Here is a 19,965-nt window from a genome sequence, read left to right as displayed (position 1 = left end):
CGCAGCAGCAGGAGGCTCGGCAGTGTTTCTCTAACGGGGTGTAAAGACAAACAAATCACTGGGATGAGACGTGGTCTTGTTGTTGTGATGAGCCGGTGATTTACACCTGGATCACTTGGGCTGATAAGGGATAATCAGTTTGGGATTACTGTGGTCACTAACAGTTTATAAAGATAGAGTGAGCGTCTATCTGTGCATGAGCGGGGGAGTTTAAAGGGCAGCACTGTGGTTTAGATGCGTGTGCTTAAGCTGACTTTGCTCTCCAGAAAAAATAAACCAATGATGTGATTAAAAAAGAATGAATAACTGTTTGCTCAGTCATTTTGTATTTCACTGATAACCTCAGCATTGAACCTAAACTGTGTGAACACTGGGGCTGCAACTTCATTGATTAATCAGATGATTATTACCTCTGCCAAGTAGGTTATGTTTTCACTCATGTCCGCTTGTCGGTTGATTTGTCATCAGGATTACGCAAAAACTACTGGATGGGTTTCCACGAAACCTGGATGGAGAATGGGTCTCAGCCCAGAACAGACCCTGTTCGTTTTTGGTGCTGATCGAGAATTTTCTTGTACTTTATTTAACATTCTGATACAGGGCATTTTCTGACATTTTCTCGGGGAATAATGTGTGATGTTCATGAGAAAAATAAGGCGTACATAGGTGGCTGGTAAAGGAGTGCAAAAGAGGACTGTTGGGCCTAGGAGAGGACTGAGCTCTACTGAGTGCCAATCTAGTTTTCTCTCAATCAAGAAATTTGAGAAAAATGCCTGCTATAATATCCCAGAGCACAAGTTAATGTCTTTAATTGCCTTGTTTGTTTGTTTTTTGTTTGTTTTTGTTTTTTACCAATAAACAGTAAATTCATTTACAATAATAAAAGAAGAGAAAAATAAATGTTTGACTGTTTTGCTTACGAAATTACTAAAATTGCTGCTAATAAATCGTCCAAACTGTTCTTTTTTGATTAATCAATTAATGGACTAATATATTAAGCTCTAATGATAACGCGAAAGGTTCAAAAACAAAAACAGAAAGTGCAGTCACCGTTTTGCCAGATGTGGGAATGTTTTTGTTGTGGAGAAAAATCACTGTAATCTGTCACTTGAAAAAACTGCATTCTTCTAACAACAGCAATCTAATATATTGATGACATCAAAGATCTAGACACCAAAGTATTCTTATAGCTACATCTACCTTGTGAGCTGCATGACTATTGCCCCTGAGAAAGTGGTGACTAGACTGAATTACAAACTGAAGCAGGGGAAACGATTTACTCACCTCCATATTTTCCTTTTCATTTCATGATACACCTGAGCATGGTAGTGTCCTTCACTGAAGAAACACATGCACAGTTATAATAATTGGACAAACGACGTGTATGTATGGGGTGGATGTTGTTTACCCTCCTTTTTGTCTCCCTCTACAAAGTCTACATTCTCGTGCTCATATGTTACCTGTAAACTTGACGCTGTGTACCTGAGGCCCGGCACACAGTCTGGCATTATGGACACGAGAGAAAAAAAAAAAGTAAAGGGTGGGTGTTAAATATCGTTCATGAAAATGGCAGGAGAAAGAAGAAAAAGAAGAAAAAAGAAACATCATTGAAGGGTTAATTTTGAGTCATACCAGGCTCCGAGAAGTAGAAAAATGAGAAAAAAAATTCCTCCGCCGCGGCGACACAGAGAAAGAAAACTTTAACTCCCGGAGTGTTTAAATGTCGTGTCGAGGGTCAAATCAACGAATGTGTTGAGGGGTGTTTATTTTTTTACGCGGTCACAAACAAATGCAAAGTAGATATATGCTTTTTAAAGAACGTTTTTAACCATCTTTTCAGTTGGACCATAGATCCCCGCTGACTTCGGCGGAAGGATATGTTTTTCTGTGTCTCCGCTCGCAGTGACTTCAGTGAGTGGTGAGCGTTCAGGGCTGAGGACTTTTTTTTCGCCGCCGTGTGTCTCTACTACGACTCAAATTATGTTGTTTTAATCGGTTTTGAACAGAGCAGCTTGTAGGACACATGTAGAAAAATATTTATAATCGATGTGTTACTGTAATTCGGCTCTACACGTAGCTCAGTTGTCTCTCTGTGTGAGTCATTTCCAGCAAGACTTTTTTGAGAAGTAACCGTCCCGGGAGACAAACTTCACTTCGGTTTGGCGACCTTATGTGGATTTTACAGAAAAAATGGAGCAGATCCCCGGTTTCTCCTCGGGCAAACCACTAGTCTTCGTCTTCTGCTTCATTCACCTCTCCCTGGGTAAGTTTGTTATCATTACAAAGAATCTACATCTTTTTTCCCCCCTTGATAATCCATAACTTGTCACGTTTGGTGCCTCCGCATCTTCTCTCTCTCTACACACACACTCACACACACTTGCCTGTACGCTTGTGTCTGACTAGCTAGGTGTGTGGCTTTTGTAAAGGTTACCTGAAAAAGCAAACCCCTCTTCTAACAAGTGACTTTAACCGGATAGAAAGAATATTTAACCCACATTTATGGTTATTGTTTCCTTTCTTGCTGTGTTTAAGACAGATATTGGTGCGGCATTTTACCCAAACATAGGCAGCTAAAGTTAGTTTGATATCACTGTAACGTCTATATAGAGGCTGAGGGTGACACTGATATACTCAATTTACTTATGTTATTGTGGTGTATTTTTTACGTCTTGTGTTATCAGTGCTATTGGATTTATACTTGTTAAAAACTACTGGTTCATCTTCACATAGTTTAAAATGCAGCAATAGATTTGCACACCTGCATAAGTCCACGAAAACTGAAGCCCCCCCCCCCCCCCCCCCCCATGTATGTAATTCAGATTAGTTCAATATGATTATCATGGCCTACCACTATCAGAGCTTGGTCACATCGCTGCCCAGATGTTGAATAGCGAGAGAGCAAGAGAAAGAATTCAAAATGGACACTTAACTATGTTAAGGCTACCCTGTTGAATTAAGAGAGCTGACAATGATGATGGGAGGGATGAAATGTGCATTTTCCGGCCAAACATCCACCAGAATAGTTCTGGTTAAAGAGTTTTAATTGGAAGCAAACTTGTTTTTCCCTTTAACAAGATCCTACCCTTGTGTAAAACTGCAGGTTACAGGTTTTTTGACTACCCTGCAGTTCAGAGGTTTGGGTCACACTCTTTAAATGCTCTAAAATGTGAAAGAATTAATGGGGGATTGATGTAAAGTGTCAGAAATTGTTTGTGATTAGGGCTGCACAATCTTTTGTGATATCACTGCCATTGCAATAGCCAAATTGCAAGAAGCTGCAGTTATTTTTTTAGTTCAAGGTAAAATGTGTGACAAGACTGTATTTTGATGTAGTACTGCAGTGCTGCACAGATGCCCTGACCTACAAATCTTGTTCACCCCAACAATCAGGTTCAGACCCCAACAAATGTCACATCATCAGGATTTTAATATTTTTTTTCAGTGAAATCTAAAAATTGTGATGCAAAAATCATCCTTTCCACCAATTGCGAATGATTTTAAAAACACTCCAATGTTATATTGATAGCATATGATTTATATTTAGCATGCAGCCCCATTTATGATAAATTACCTAGATTAGATTGAAATGTTAATTACACAAATTGTCTACAGTTGTCATAAAAATGTTAGCTGTGTACACGTATTTAACACAGCATACAAAGGGATGACCGTTCTAACTTCTGGTGCATCTGTCTTTAATTAACCACTAATTAGAGTCTAATAACAGGTCCTAAAATAGGATTTTAGGTCAGGGGTCAGCTCACAGTGAAGAATGAAATGTTGTTTCATAGACACTGCAGAAATGGTAAAGGTACTTTGGGGCACTGTGCTTTAGACTACCACATGGCACCTAAAAGAGAAGAAGAGCATTGACTGCTAAAGGTCAAGTGGACCACCAGATTGCCTGGTAGAGGCCTAAAAAGACCGACATTATTGATTTCACATTCTCATTTGTTGTGTGTTTCTTTTTGTGTTGTGTACAATGAGCCTAGGCTTGAGATAAAACTAAATATGCTAGAATAAAGAAAAGCACATGTGAAAAGATGTTTCACTGCCATTGTGTATTGGTTTGTTTCTGTGGAACACATTATGGTAAACCCTTTCTGCAAATACAAAGGTGCATTAACACTCTTAGATACCTCTGTTGAGGAAATAATATAGATGTGTAATCAGCATATCTTTAATGGAGGTTCGGTGGTGAAAACTGAGTTTGTAGTGTGCCTTACTTATTCATCGATCTGATTTAATTGATCTGGCTGCATTTGTTGATTAATGTCTTGGCATAAAACATAATTCCAAATGCTTTTTTCCAGCTATATTGGCTATATTTGCTTCCCTGAGAAATAAGACATCCTCTTGCCTGTAGTCTGTTTAGCCTTTTTTCATGAGGGTGGCCATGCAGTGAAATTGATTTAATCTCACATGTTTTTTCTTGCCTTTTTAGCTCAGAGTTGATACATGGCGCCCTGCTATTCTTTCATAAGTTTTGTCATGGACTATAGGTGACTTGTGAACAGAGAAGTTGCACAAAAGGAGAAAAGACAATGTAAAAGTGCTGCAGGCAGTGCAAGGAGAGGCAGTGGAATGTTGTTGGTGTTTGACATTCCTCCCTCTCTGTTCAGCCTCTCTCTCTCTCTCTCTCTCTCTCTCTCTCCCGTCTCTTTCTCTATCTCTCTCACACAATTTGTGCACCTTGAGTTTCTTTTCACTCCTCTCTCCATCCTCACCCTTACTTTTTACAGCTAGTCCAAATAGTCAGTTGCAAAATCAAATTACTAGTAGTGAATGTTAAAACTTTAACGCTCCACTTTATAAATAAGCATTATTTTTGTTGGCTGGTGAGTGAAGCAAATCAACCAGCCGCTTGCGTACTTTACCAGAAATTAGTGGGTGCCCCAGGTTGGGGTCGGGTGTCATTAAGTGTTTCTGAATTTGAGGTAGTGTGTCCCCTCAGTTTCTGTAAGGCATTAGTTTACCACTCACAGCAAGCTGTACTGATAAAGCTAATGCAAATAACAGTGTTGCGAATGAAAGACATACATTAACAGCAACGTGCAAGACAGAAAAAAATGCTGCCACCAATGTAACTGAGTGTCTTGGATTCGCCTAACTGAGCATTTTTAATAAGAACATAATAAAATGGACACGGATACATAAGGTTAGTGCAGTGAGCAGTAACAATCTTCCCTCTATTTTCTCCACCACATGTCACAAGCGGCAACAACTCCTGCCTTCTGGCAACACTAAGGGGCTACACTATATTTTTGCGCTAGCTGGCGGGGCACCTTTTGAATCATTTTACTATGATAGTACTGGGGTCAGAAGTTGATGTCAGCCATCGCTCAACCCTACTGCGTTGTAAGGGTTAGGGTAGTCCTCCATGAGCAGCTGTGATCACAGTTTGTGATGCGTGCAAGGAACAAGTGGTTTTCTATAAGACAGGATGGCATTAAAGAAGGTGTTGTTTACCTTAATGATGTGAGGAAAGGTTGAGGTTTACCCATTCTGCAAAAGGCGCCTTTAGCCTGCAGGTTTTTTTTACCAGTTCACTGTGGGTTCCTTTTTTTCCTTTTTTTTTAATGTTTTTTTTTTTACTATTTCTTGTTTGCAACATCCGAAAATCATTTGCTAACAAAACTTGTGGGAATGTCTGCATCTTACGGTCTGGACAAGTTTTTTTGTACATTTTGAAGTGAATCAGCATTAGATATAAAGCTTATACATGAGAATGGATCACAAAAGAGCTGCAACCTGCTGAGCATTAAAAATTATGCATTGTTCCCGGTCACTTGTATGATCATAGATGCAAAGCCAGTCAATTCAGTGCGTTGCAGCTCAGTTGGGGAAGAACAATTTTACCTTACTCCTAACACGAGCACAATATTGTTGGCAGCACCAATGACCTTCCCACTGTGAAGGTGCAGTTAAACCATTTGTTATAATCACAACGTTGCATGCAGCAGCCAAACATGCTATTCCTGAGACAGTGTTTCCATGCACACTTCAGTCAAGTTATAGTTATGTTCTATTATGCCATTGTCTCAATATACAGACACCATGGGAGACTAGATTTAGTCTGACTTTGAGAGATTTGATTTAGTACAATTTCAGTCGGACAAACATGTTTACATGGACTTTAAAAGTCTGATTTCAGTTGGACTACCACAATAGCAAAACAAAACCTTTTCTAACATCAAGCAAACATAATGGGCCTCATTCATGAACCGTTCTTACGACCAGATTTGTTCTTAAGTCCCACTTACGAAGATTTTACGAAGATTGTGGCATTCATGAATTTTTTCTTATCCAGGATCCAGGATCTTAAGGAACCTCTTAAGAACAACTTAAGAAAGAATCTAAGAAGATTCTTAAGAAGATATTGGTGAATGAGGCCCAATGTTTGTTACTATGTTCTGACTGCAAATGTTTATGTGTGACACATTCCTCAACTACCTATAACAACACACCATTGGCATTTTTCAATAAGTTCCTGTTTTGCCAAGGTAGCTGGAAACATTGGCTAAAGTTCTAAATTTGACTGTCTTCTTCCAAAGAGAACAAGTGCTTGTATATCATTAAATCATATGTTTAATGCCTGCAAAGATCAGTGACGCCTCTCTGTGTTGATGCAGGAACACAGTTGATACTGTGCTACAGTCCAGCTGAATATCAGACTGATTCTTCAGGAAGCGTAGGTGCCATCTTTGTGGCACACGACATAGTGCTACCCCAAAGGTGTGGGCATGTGGATGGTTGCATATATTTCCCCAGTGCAAACAGCAGACAGCTGACATGCGTGTGTGTATCTATTTGCGTGTGTGTATGTATTGCGTTGTGGATGCAAACCAACAAAGGCCGGCAATTGTGCCGCCCATGGTTTACTTGCATCTGACCCAAGCTGGAGCCTGCCTGGTGTGAAATGTGATTTATCTACACCATGCTTCGCCCCATGCACAGAAGACAAAGATATTTATTGAGCTGCCCACAACACTGCATTATTAAGTGGCCACCAGCTCTGCCCACTGCCTTGTGGCTGTGGTATTAATGTGGCTTAAAACATCTTCTCTGTGACACCCTTCTCTTTGATTTCTTTATCTCATCTTTTCTCCCCCACATTGCTTCAGTGTGTTCATGTTTCAGGTTAGATTCAGTTCAGCCTTCTCCACCCTTTTGATTAGTAGTGTAGTAAAAAAGCCAGGCCTCCACATCTGTTTTGGTCCTATGCTTGTTGGTTGTAGTGAGAGAGGGTAGTAAATAATGTGTAGAACTGTACAAGTCTGTGGGGCTGTGCCCCAGATGCATGTTTCTGTATTTCCCTGCACACGCACAGTGCATGTGTGTGTGCCTCTGCCGCCACGGTGGCTTAGAATAGGCGTAAGCTTATAGACCTACGGTGATTAAGGTCTTGAAGTTGAAATGCATAGCAGACAAGGTGAAAGTCAAAGGCATGGATCTGTTACCATTTAGCCTCACCATGCTAATGCAGCAGCAATGCCCGATTGACCACTTGCTCTGTGTGACTTTGATCCTCAGGCATTAAATAAATACCAGTCAAAATGTGAATGAAGCTAGGTGCATGCCCTGCGTGATCCACATGCACTGTTACTATAGGAGGTGGTGTTTGTGGCTGTGAAGGTCGAGGGGATTACAGAGCGTTGTGTCTGCACTGTTGAACAGGTTAGCAAATTAACAGGGAATTACTGCTGCCTGCATTCCTTGGCCAACACAGCCCCGTAATCCTGGAGACATTCAGGCAGGGTGCATGGAGTAATGAACCAAGAGGCAGGGCACATCGAGGAGGAGGAGGAGGAGGGAAACCGCTTTGTAATGGGTCGCTGTAATTATATAGTTCTATGTTTAACAGCCGGTTGTAATGTGTGATATATAATCAGTCTTATTAAAGGACATGGATGTTGATTTGAATTAATTTTAAAGTTTTTACATTTAAAAACAAATATTTGCAAATTTAAACTTTTTCTTGAAGTGATTTTAATAACAGTAAAAAAAATAACCAAGTAGTTTTGGGCAGTGTTTCCCAGAGAATGGTTGTGCACTTGTGGTGGCGGGTTATCAAATCAACGCGCACTGAACCACATTGCAACAATCAGAAATTGCATCACAATCAGTGCGACAACAGGAGGGATGTAATGCCAGAGAATGTCTTTCTCTCCCTGCAAAGGATGTATGATTGACAGTAGATGGGAAGGGAAGAGCAAGGGCAGATTGTCCACTAGTTAATTGATGGCAGTTGTACTAAAAATAAAAGTATAAAGTGCTGAAATGGTTCTCAAAATATACCTGGCCAGCCTGTCAAAGTAAAGACTGTGTAGGGAACACTGTTGGGTTACCTTTGCTTACTGAGTTTAGGTGTGACACAGGTAGGGTTGCAATGGTATGAGATTTTCCTGGTAAGATAACCATCACGATTTAACGGTATGATGATATATAATATTACATTATGATTATTATTATCACAGTTATACCCTAAAAGGAATGAAAACAGAAGAGTTTTTTTGGTTTGACAAAACGCATTATTATAATTTCACAGAATGCTAGGTCCTGACAGACAAGGAAAATCTTCAAATATATGTATTTTAAATAACATAGACACAATAGAAATAAATACCTTGGATAAACAAAAGTACATAGAATGATAACTGTCAGTTTTGTACCATGATGTATTGCTGCAACCCTGAACACAGGAAAATATGGTTAAAGCAATAAAAAGTGTGAATGGAAAGACCTCGGCTCTGGTCAGGCTATTGTTGTTTCCCACTTTTTGTCACTCAATAATTAACCTTTTGTATTTAAACCTCTGCTCTGATTACAAAGGAAAAGCTTGTGTGATAAAAATACAAGGGGAGAGAAGTCTTTTATGTTCAGCCAAACTATACCAGTGGAATAATTTGTAATGGTTAACCACCCATGTTTCTCAGTATGAGAAAAATAAATCTCATATTGAGACATGATATTTCATTGCTTGAATCATTGTTGTCATTGGTCATTGTTGTTCATCACAGTTCACAAGTCAGATTTTGCCAAAATGTTATCACAGCATGAGAACTCTAATACATTCAGACTTCTTGCAAGGTGCGTCTAAATTCATAATATATTCAAAAAACATAAAGATAATGCTGGGACATTATTAAAATTGTCCATGGTTACCCCTCTCAATGAGTAGAATATGATGACATATCACCAGATATGTCTGTAAAATATATATATATATATATATATATATATATATATATATATATATATATATATATATATATATATATATATATATATATATATATATATATATATATATATATATATATATATACACATATATATACACATATATACACATATATATATACACATATATATATACATACATATATATATATATATATATATATATATATATATATATGACACAGTCTTTCACAGGCTCCAGTAATTAAAGTTGGGCTGAAAGTACTTAAGACCACAGTTTGAATCATCTAAAAACTATGTAAATGTCACTTAACAGTCCACTCCAGTTGTTTTTTTAATCATGATAAAAAAGTTCTGAATCAGAAAGAAGTTAGGATAAGCATGAGCAAGGGAAAGTCCCCACATTTGCCCTGTCTGGCCTGCTCTCCATGTTTCTGTCTGTCTGTCTCTTTCTTCCTCCAACACATACACAGACACGCACATACTGAGCCAACAAGCCAGCGTGCAGTATGAGATGAAACTCTCGCAACATTTCCAAGTAATTACAATAGTGAGGCGACCGTCCCAGTCGGGAGGTAGGCCAGTAATTACAGCTCAAGACTTTGTTCTCCATTTTAATATCATTTTTTAGCAACTACTGGCAGCTTTATATCCTTTATGCGTATGTGGTCCTAACCCTAACCCTATCCATGAGATGAGCTCGGGACATCCCTAGTTATCATTTGCTTCTGCTGCATCTGTTGTCAGTGATCTGTGTCTTACAGTATGTCACCACCCTCTAAACTGAAACTGACCTGCAAGACTACAGCCCTTAAAGCCCCTGCTTGGTTCGTCAGCTTGGTTCCTCTGCTGTTTGTGTGGGCCAGTAAAGCTTCCCTCAGGGTAATGGTGTTTAGTTTGAGCCTCGTCTCCCTCCTTCCATGCTGAGCTAAGTGTATTTTATTGCAAGTTACCATGACGACTGCTTGGCCTGCTGGATCGAGAGGCTTGTGCAGCAATTCCAGGAAATGGGGTTACTTCCTCACTCAGCGCGAACAACTTCCTGCCCTCTGCTGTATGGATGTATGCCAGGGCTCAGGGACACCCATTCGTGTGCAGTCTTTGTCTGTAGTTTCGTAATTACTTCCTCATCTCAATCCTCAGCTATTAGCTCAAAGCCCGTCTATCTCTCTCCCTCCCGCTTTCTCCCTCTTTGACAGTCTTTCTTTCTTCTCATGACATGGCTGGATCCCTCTAGGGACCCGCTGTGGTGTCTGTGACAAAGCAGTGGCGAGTGCTGAGGGAGGGCCAGCGTTATGTCAGCTGAGCATCTCAGCTCCCCCTTTAACTTTTTTCCCTGTCTCCGCCATTTAAAGGCAGTGATTTCTGCTTTCTGTTCACTTAGACTTCACTCGCATATCTTAGCGTTTTCAGTTTTTACAGATTCTCACAGAAAAGTACCCAGATTTAGAAAGACTTTGGTATAAACTTTATTTTAACCTGGAATTTGTGTTACCATGTCTCTAAAAGTAGTTGTGGCTGCTGCAGTTTACCGCGGTTTACAAAAGCCAAGATTCACTTGCACTAGGGGCAGCTCAGTAAATGCTTCTAGTAATTGAAAGTGAAAAGTTAAATGGAGAGAAAAAAAACAACCTAGCTGCTGATTATGCACAAGGGTTGCTTTTGTTGTTTCTGTGAGGCTGTATTTAGAAAAACACAGTGGTGCTTTGAGTCAGCATGCTAAAGTGATGTAAATGATAATATGACCATGTTAATGTTTGGCAGGTATAATGTTTGCCATCATTTGATTATCAGCACTGCACTTAATGTGTGGCTGAGGCTGATGGATTAGTTTTGCAGATATTCTGTCTTATTGGTAATACAGAAAGTTGGATCTTACGATGGTCCTACTTTAAAAGCACAATGGATCAAAGTTTCCTCTTCTGACCAAAAACTGTCTGGACCAAATTTCCCAAGACAAAAAAAAAAAGAAATATCAGGAATATCAGGATATCACCAAATTCAGTGGGATATTTCTATCTGGGACTCATGAATGTGAAATTTGTCACCAATTCTTTAAGTAGAGGTTGAGATATTTATACACATAGAGGAGATGGCTGGTGGCAATTGGAATGCCAATCCATTTAATAGTTGTCAAGAAAATATCAGTCTGGACTAAAGTGCTTGACCTATCAACTGACTGAATGAATGATATTCAAGAGAAAAACATATATCTTGTGATGATTTCCAGGTCTTCACATTGCAAGACACTCTGTGGGAACACTCAGTACATTTCGATAGGGTAGTCTGCTTTTAAACTTTGACAGGCTAACTGGTGTCATCCTCAGTCACACTGATGATGATAATGCAAGCCAGCTGTGTCGCAAATGATGACAGGCCTGCCTTTTTCTCAATATGCAAAAAACACTGGAAACTAGACAGTGTCTCGAAATGTTATCATGTAATCATGGCATTCACTTCTGCTTCCCACACTAGTGCGCTCACGCATTTTCTCTCACTTTTTAATTAACTAAACTCTGATCCATGTGTTGCCTGTGGTGATGTGGTCAACGGGTGTGATGATAGTGTGGGGCTGACATGCAACAAGCGTTCCTGCCTGGAATCAGGAGCACGGACTTTGCGGTTACATTCACCCCACCATTCTTCCGTGGGCGGACTCCTTAAGTTAATAGGTTTACTTAGCCCCACAGCTAACTGAGCTACTTGCTAGTCGCTCAAACCAAAAATAGCTACAGCAAAGAGTATCAAATCCAGTAAAGTGAACAGCAGTAAGCATTTATGCTTCCCCCTATAGGTTTAGAGTTACCTTTGAATTCTGGCTATTTCTTGTAATTTAAACCTTTTTAAAGTCTAAAGTTTGTCTGCTATGTGTCTGCTCTGTAGATCTCAAATGATTTGTCATTTCTTTATGGCACCCCCTAGTTTTAGTTGGGTATCCATGCAATCAAATTTTGTGTAACTTAGTAATGGCAGCGTTCTTTTTCATGTCTGACTTGAATAAACATGATGTCCTGTACCTTGATCAAAGAGCAACTAAACAATGCTCACGGAGGAAAAGTTCATGTTAGTTTGCAGGCTAGATAATTAATCAGCTTCTCAGCTGCAGCAAATTAGGTGGCATGTAAACATACCTACAAATGTCACTTCAGACTGGTTAAACTCTGGTCTGGTCATTAAGCTTAAATAACACTAACAGCATACACTTAATAAAGATGTTGAGATTATTTTTGACATTGTGTGTACATTAAGTGACTAAATGTAATTTCATTTGAACTTTAAAGATTCTATGGTAGAATTAGCTGAGGGAGGCACCATGACATTGAGATCTTCTTTTCTTTATTCTTTTCCCCTGAATATTTTGCTTTTGTTCAGCTTTTTTAAAAAATTGCAATAAAAATCAGGTGGATAAAACATACTTTCTGCTCGTTCTATGTTGAGCTCTCTTGCTCATTTTCCATGCAGCAACAAAATAAATGATTTCCTTCCGCCTCGTCCACATACTGACACTGGAACACTTTAGTTTTCATTGTATTCAAAAAAGAAACGTGCTTTGACATCTGTGTATATGTAGATTCTCTGTGCTCACTTTCTGCATAATGGAATCGTTACATATCAGCAGGGATCACACACTGCTCTCCTCCCAGTCCCACCAGACTGCAGACACCATAAATCTCCCGCGTTTGTTCTCTACTTTAACCCCCCCCCCCTCCCCCAAATAACCTGTACTCTCTCTCACACGCACAACACACAAACACAAGTGCCATTGAGTGAGAAAAGGAATGTTTTAATTGGGAATAATATTCATAATTCAGTCACTTCTTTGTTTCTTCTCAGCTCTGCCTGTGGTTTTCACTGTTGACTTTGTTGATTGGGTCTTATCAAGGCCGTCATTCCTGGGAAATTTTCCTGTCCATGCTTCATTGATAGTGAAGTGTGAGAACAGCCAGGTAGAAAGGATACACTGCTGGTGATATGAATCTGGATCACAATGCATCAGTCATTTGAATGTGTGTGAACATTTTGTTTATTTTACTTCAGAGAGAAAGCTTTTCCAAACTTTCAGTCGGGGAATTGCTGACCTGTAAATCACTGGGTGATTGGTGTGTGTATTTGTATGTTAAAATGGCGTAATAGGAGGCAGGCTGTTCCAAATCTGGTAAGATCATTGTGTCTGGCATTGCGACAGCGTGCATGGGAAGCTCGTCAAACCAGTCGAGGGATGAGAGCAGCTTTTCCCCCTCTCTGCTCTCTTGCCTTCATTCTTTCACTTCATGTGTCTTATGCCTTGGTTTTCCCAGCTCTCCCTTACCCCTCACCCTCTCTTTGCTTATTTTGCAATTGTTTGCTTGTAGATGTATCTGTGCCACACAGGCCATACCCTGCAGAGTGTTGCTCAGATTTGATCACATTTGTGCTCCTTTTCTTATAGATTCAAAAGCTGATTACGCAAGACTTTGCATTAAATTTCCATTTAAACTTGATCATAACCAAAAGTCCCACTGTGTTGCACATCTAATCACATATGTGTGGATTTCCAACTCTCTGTGCTGTGTTAGTGTATGTGTAGGATTTTCATTTGTTGACTCGTAACCAGTGTGCATGTATGTCTGCTCAGTAGAGAAATAGTCCCGAAATAGCTCAGTATTTTTTCTGTGGTCTCTTGTACTGCAGCTGTAGTCTACTATCAACTCATACTTTATTTCAGTAGATGTCTGTGCAGTTGTGCACTTGGAGGCATGCTCCATGTGCGTGCTTGTTGGGATTATGAATTTCACAGTGGTTTATGTATGGTATCCCCATGTCTAATGGACTATGTCTGTCAACCCGACTCTGAAGCATTAGTTTGCCCATGCTCTATGACCAGGGCAGCTCAGAGACTGGACCCTGAACAATGTGTCCCCCAACTTATTACACTACAAAATCATCTCATGTAGGGTTATTAAGTGTCTTCGCAGGAACTCAACTTGAGAGACACTGTGATTAATCTAGGGGCAGGAAGTAACACCATTTCTGAGCGCACTTCCTGTAATGCAATGACTGTTTTGTGAAGACATTGTTGGCGTTTCTTTGAAATCATCTGACCGACCCTCAGTTTTGTATAGAGAACTCTGTTCTGTAGTGTTGGGGTACCTCACAAAATGACTTGTGAACATGTGAGACTATAAATGTAATAAAATGTTAACACTGCAGCATTTATGCAACTACTGCCAACATTTTTTTACAGTCTTACTTGATTAATCACACACACTTAACAGTGTAGTATTTCATTTACCTACTATATCTTATTGATAAATTATGACTGACAACACCACACTGTTGTTCGGCATGTTGCGACAGCATGGTGTGCATGAAGACCACTTGAGCCGCGTGTCTCTGGCGGCTTGAAGGCCACACAATAGCTTATGTGTCTGGTTATGAGAGTTTCATTGGCGGGGAGATAGTTGGGCTTTGTTGACTTCATATAGGCTCATTTCTGTCTGCCTGCTCATCCGGCTGCCCTGTGACCACTGGCTGATATCAGGCTGGCTCTTCATAGGCTGGATAGGCAGCAAGCCTTCTGGATTATCTCTCAAAGGAGGAGAAACTTGTAGACTATGTGGAGGGTTTGCCTCAGAGGGGTGGGGAGTGTATGTGAGGGAGATATTCCACCTCTGCTAAGTAATAATCTGGGGGTAAACCCTGAATAAGTTTTGAGTAGTGTCAATTCATTCTAACTGGTTGTGTCTTTGATATACATACACATAGTATTTTAAGTTTGTGGCACATGATGCAGGAGGACATCATCATCATGGTGTCGTGGTGCAAGTCAAAAGCGAGACATGATGGTAACTGTTTACTAAAAAGTTTTTTTTAGGGGCCGGAGAAGAATATAGTATTCATAATTATGTTTTTCATTAGTGTACAGTATTTACTCTCCAATTGTTTTGTGGCAGTGGTGGCAGCAGGTAAATTCTGGTATTTGTTCTACATGTATTCCCGCTGGTCTAAGTTGGTTGTTACGTTGCAAGTGGTTTGCAGCACTTGATATTGATTATTTTGTTTAACTGATTGTGATTTTGGGGCTACTTCTTCACACCAGGTGTAATGCCTCTCTGTGTTTTGTTTTGTTATCGAGATTATAATTTATGGAGGAGAAACATTTTTGAATCTGTGTTGAATGGATTCATTAGCTTTGATAACAATACCACTTACATATGTAATAAGCTTGTCACACTTAAAATATTGCCAATATTCATACTCAAAATGTTGCAGATGAAGTGCCTTTCTAATTGTCCCTTCTCTAACTTGTCTCTTTTTTCTTGCAGCCCTGCAGTGTATGGATGATAAGGCGCCTTGTGTTAACAACGCGACTTGTCTGACCTTCAGCAACGGCACCGAATACTGCAGGTAAGATTGACTTGCTGGGTCTGTTACCAAACACACAGGCTTCTTAGTATATCTCATGCTGTCACCACAGCACTGCTAACAAAAATGAGAACACAGCAATAGAAATGGCTCTTAAGAGGATTGTTGGATGTGAAAGCTAGTACAGAAATAGGGTTTTTAGATCAACCCCAGCCTGTCCACGGGACCATGAGGTTTTACTGAGGCACAGAAGAGGGAATAAAAGAATGCTCTGTCTGACAAAGTACACCAGTACTGGGAACAATACCAACACACACACTTCCACCTCCAAGATGTTATTTAGGACATTTTGTGGGTTTTGTTACTTACTCTCTTGTTGCTATAGAATGGATAGCTTTTAGTGTTGCCAACATATTTTACTGCTGATTTGTTGTTGCTTGGGGATGTCACGACAGTGACAAGACATTTTTATTACTTGAGAAAGTTACCTATTAAGTGTATTTGATGAGAAAAAACAATCTGAAACTTGGTTGATTGAATCAAAATGACAAGTAGGGATATCACTATTACCACACATGTTGTGTTTCTGGGCCTACTCTATGTTGTTGTGGAAACTTGAAATAACCTGCAAGGGAGTCTCTTCTACTACCGGTAGTGCAATCAGACCGTTGAGGAAAAGTGCTGCAGTGTAAAGGAGAGCAGTGGCCTGTTTGATCTACGCCTTCCACTTTTTGACAGCTTAGCCTAGTTTGTAATTAAGACTGAGCTATCTTTATAATTGCGTTGCCACTCCCGTGCCAAATTCCCAACGAAAACACACCATAGCTGGTTCATGAACCTGATCATATTTCACCAAATGTGATGTGAATCAGAGCGTATGTCTGTTCCCAGAGCTTAAGGAATTTCAACACTCTTCTACTTCCCTAAATAGGGACAGAGAAGGCAACATTCCCTAATCAGTGTTTGACATCTCGTCTAACTGAAGGTCAGCGAGTTATTGGACTGAATCAACTGCTGTATTAATACAGACGGAGGAGTCAAATCTTAACCATACAGACTACCAAATAAGTGACACCAGATTGGATGTGATGTCATCTTTGTGTGTCGTGTGCAGTTAAGGCTGTCCGGACCAAGAACAATAACTATAAATATATATCATTTTAAAACGTTCAAACTCTGTTCATAGCTGAGTCAACATCACAACCTTAACAAAAAGGAGATATCTTTGGGCACTATTGTGTGACTATTGTCTTTGCTGATGTTCTCTTTGACTGTTGCCAGGATAATTGATTTTGACTCATACAAAAGTAGTCTATGAATACTCCCCATCTGGAAAGAATTTCAGAAAACCATATCCTTCAGTCACAGGTCATCAATATCCACTTTCTCAAGCTGCCATTGCATCCGGACTGGGCAGGGCTTGCTTGGCACGTTTACAGAACATTATCATTCATTAGTAAGGATGTTCTTATCGATATAGTTATCCTTCTGGGTGAGGACTGCCTTTCAGTTAAGTGTGGCAGCTGCATCATGAACTAGTGTGGTGTGGGTGATGACTGTGCATGTTGGGCCATTAATAAAGACGTGATGAAAACAGGCAGGGTTGACCTTGTCAACGAAAGCTCAAGATAGGCAGTTTTTAATTTTGGAAATGATTCTCAGTTGGAGGAAACACAATTGGATTGTCTGGAGAAATGCAAGGCAACCTTTTCGATGTATAAAAAATTAACTAAGACAATTCAAAATACTCAACAGATTATACTACACACCATCAAAACTATTTACAATGGGCTTACAAGAAGACAGTAAATGTCTAAAATGTGGCTATACTGATGGAACTTTGTTTCATTTACTTTGGGATTGCCATAAAATAAAAGAAATTTGGTTTGGTATAACAAAACACGCTATGAACTACATTAATATAACTATTCCACTAACACCAGAGTCATGTATATTAGGAGATCTACATAATTTTAATAAAGTTCCACCAAAGGACAAGAAAGTGTTCCTCTCTTTATGCATGATCACAAAAAAGGTGATCATCAAAAACTGGATCTGTACAAAAACTCCATCTGAGAGGGAGTGGGTCACCGAGGCCATGGAGGCAGTGAGTCTAGAGAAAGTAGCCTTTAGTTTGGAAAATAATGATGCGGGTTATGTTGAAATTTGGGCTCCAATGGAAAATTATTTGATGTCGTTGTGATGTACATCTTTTTGTTCTCTTAATATTTCTTTTGAATTTGTTTATGAAGTTTGTAGTTATAGTGTCTGAGTCCATTTTTTTTATTTTTTTTTATTTTTTTTATTTTTTTTATTATTGGAAGGGACTGGAAGTGTGCTATTTGTTTGTCTGTTTGTGTCTTGTTTGTTTTTTTTTGTTTTGTTTTTTTTCCTTTATAGTATTATCATTAGTTGGAATATGTTTGTAAAAAAATAATAATGATAATAAAGAAAAAAAAACAAAAAAAAAACATTAAAGTCATTTGCAGCAGTGAAATGCATGACAAATGCCATTTTGTGTTTACTTTTTCTCCAAGTGAACTATACATGTACATACTGGATTTATAAGATTTCTGTTGTAGTCTCGCTCTTGCTCAGCCAAGCTGTCTCCATTCGTGACCATTGAGTCTGTATTTTTTCTCAGAATTAGATGATGATATTGATGATAAAAAAAAAGCCTCTTAGCCTGAGGACACACAGAGAGGAGTCTCTTAGTATAGAATAGTCAGCTGACAGAGCGCAGGCCTACCGTTAGACTGATTAACCAGTCAGTCAGTTTTTCCTGCTGTCCACAAGCAAACATGAACACATGCACACTCTGATACACACATGCTCACACAAATAGCAGCGCTTGCCTCTGTCTGGCCTGTCTGGTTGTGTGTGCACTCTGCTGCTGGTCAAAAGGCTCATTGTGTAAAAATTAAATTATGTGTTTATTAGTCTCCGCAGTGTGTTAAAGGCTGCCGGCTGTGAGTAAACAGTCACTTTGGACGTTTGGCTCGGACCAGCCCAATTATGTCACATGGATCACGTCTGTCTTCGGACTGCGAGTAACTGTAATTAAACAGACGATTAATATGACAGGCTTATATCACTTAAGGGCAACCACTTTGGACAACTGTGCCAAGTAATTTGAATGTATCACTAGTTTACAATTAATCTTTTTTAAATTCTGAGAACAGAAAGCAAATGTCATCACCTTATTAACTTTTCTCAGTTTATGTAATAACAGAAAAATTATATTCATACATTCTTACAACTGAGTGTCTGTAGTGTTTCTGTTTGATATATGTAATGAAACAGATCCACAGCGGAGACGAGGCTGTGTTATGATTGGCAACAGAATGAGTTTTATGCATGTTGCAATAAATCAACTTGCCTCCGGTGTCTCCTCTGCAGAGTTCGCATACATCCTGGGAAATCTGGAAAACACAGACGAACCCATGTCTCTGTTTTAAATTTTCAAAATTCCATTTTAAGAGACTTTTTCACTTTGCCTTGCTACATTTTTCATTAAAGAGGGACAGAAAGGGACAACGGAAATTATAAAACAAAGAAAAAAGGAATACTTTTGATAGAGGCGTGCTAAGATACATGTAAGTAGCTTAGACTTTGACAATGGCATTTGTCGAAAAAACATATCTGAAAATGCTTTGGAAATGTGTGCTCGGTGTCTCATTTAGTATACAAGAAAGTCACTAAAGAGAATTAAAGTGCATGGGAGAGGTTGACTAGCAGGGCAGGGTACAGAGAAGCCGTCTAACCGGTGACACTGCAAGTCATCAGGGTGTGAGAAAGGTGTGTATTGCGAGTGTGACTCTGTGTGGATTTGTGCAAGTCACAAGTTTGCTTGCTAGGTGTTTGCGACTTACATCACTGCTGAAGGGATTCATAGATCTTTTCTGATGAGCTATCATATAAGACTGCACAAACAATGGTCTTGTTTGTGGGCCACAGAGGACTCCTGACACTAACATGGCGTCTGACTCACCAAGTTATTACCTGAGCAGTCCAATCTGGAGTGAGGCTACACACGTTAGGTTGTCTGAGCTCTATTTTCTCCCCAGAACAAGATCTCTTTGTCTGCTGTTGGGCCATGGTGCAAACTGATTAACTCTCCCTCACCAACAATGCCTCTTTTTTTTCCTCACTCTTTTTTCTCACTCTTTTTTTCTTCTTGCAGTCACTGTCATGGCTTTTGTATTTATTTAAAAAAAAAAAAAAAGGTTTTCGTAAGCATTAGGGGACAGAGTTACTGTGTTGTGCAGACCTGCTGCTTGTTTGATCTGACAGGTAGAATTTGCCTGCAGGGCAGACAGAAGAAGAGAAAGGGCCAAAAGTAAAGAGGATGTCTTTTTTTCAGGTAATTGGAGGAGGAATAGCTCAGAGCACAACTCTTTACTAATGATGAGA

At 39.5% G+C, this 19,965-nt stretch overlaps 1 protein-coding gene across 3 annotated transcripts in view; it reads left to right on the top strand.

Moving 5' to 3' along the window:
- Positions 1 to 1,742: 1,742 nt before the first annotated feature.
- Positions 1,743 to 19,965, top strand: part of notch2 (notch receptor 2) — a 48,392-nt gene continuing 30,169 nt past the window's right edge. Inside the window, exons 1-2 of one of the 3 annotated variants that reach the window (XM_030433167.1) lie at positions 1,743 to 2,263; positions 15,513 to 15,594. In XM_030433167.1, the coding sequence (XP_030289027.1) occupies positions 2,191 to 2,263; positions 15,513 to 15,594 (155 nt within the window). In that variant the 5' untranslated portion in view covers positions 1,743 to 2,190. The remainder of the gene's footprint in view (positions 2,264 to 15,512; positions 15,595 to 19,965) is intronic. The other 2 variants (XM_030433165.1, XM_030433166.1) reach the window with 2 other exon arrangements.

The sequence above is a fragment of the Sparus aurata genome, chromosome 11 (assembly GCF_900880675.1).
Source record: "Sparus aurata chromosome 11, fSpaAur1.1, whole genome shotgun sequence".
Taxonomy (NCBI): domain Eukaryota; kingdom Metazoa; phylum Chordata; class Actinopteri; order Spariformes; family Sparidae; genus Sparus; species Sparus aurata.
The sequence above is the reverse complement of the archived record's forward strand: the minus strand, read 5'-3'. Positions and strand labels throughout refer to the sequence as shown.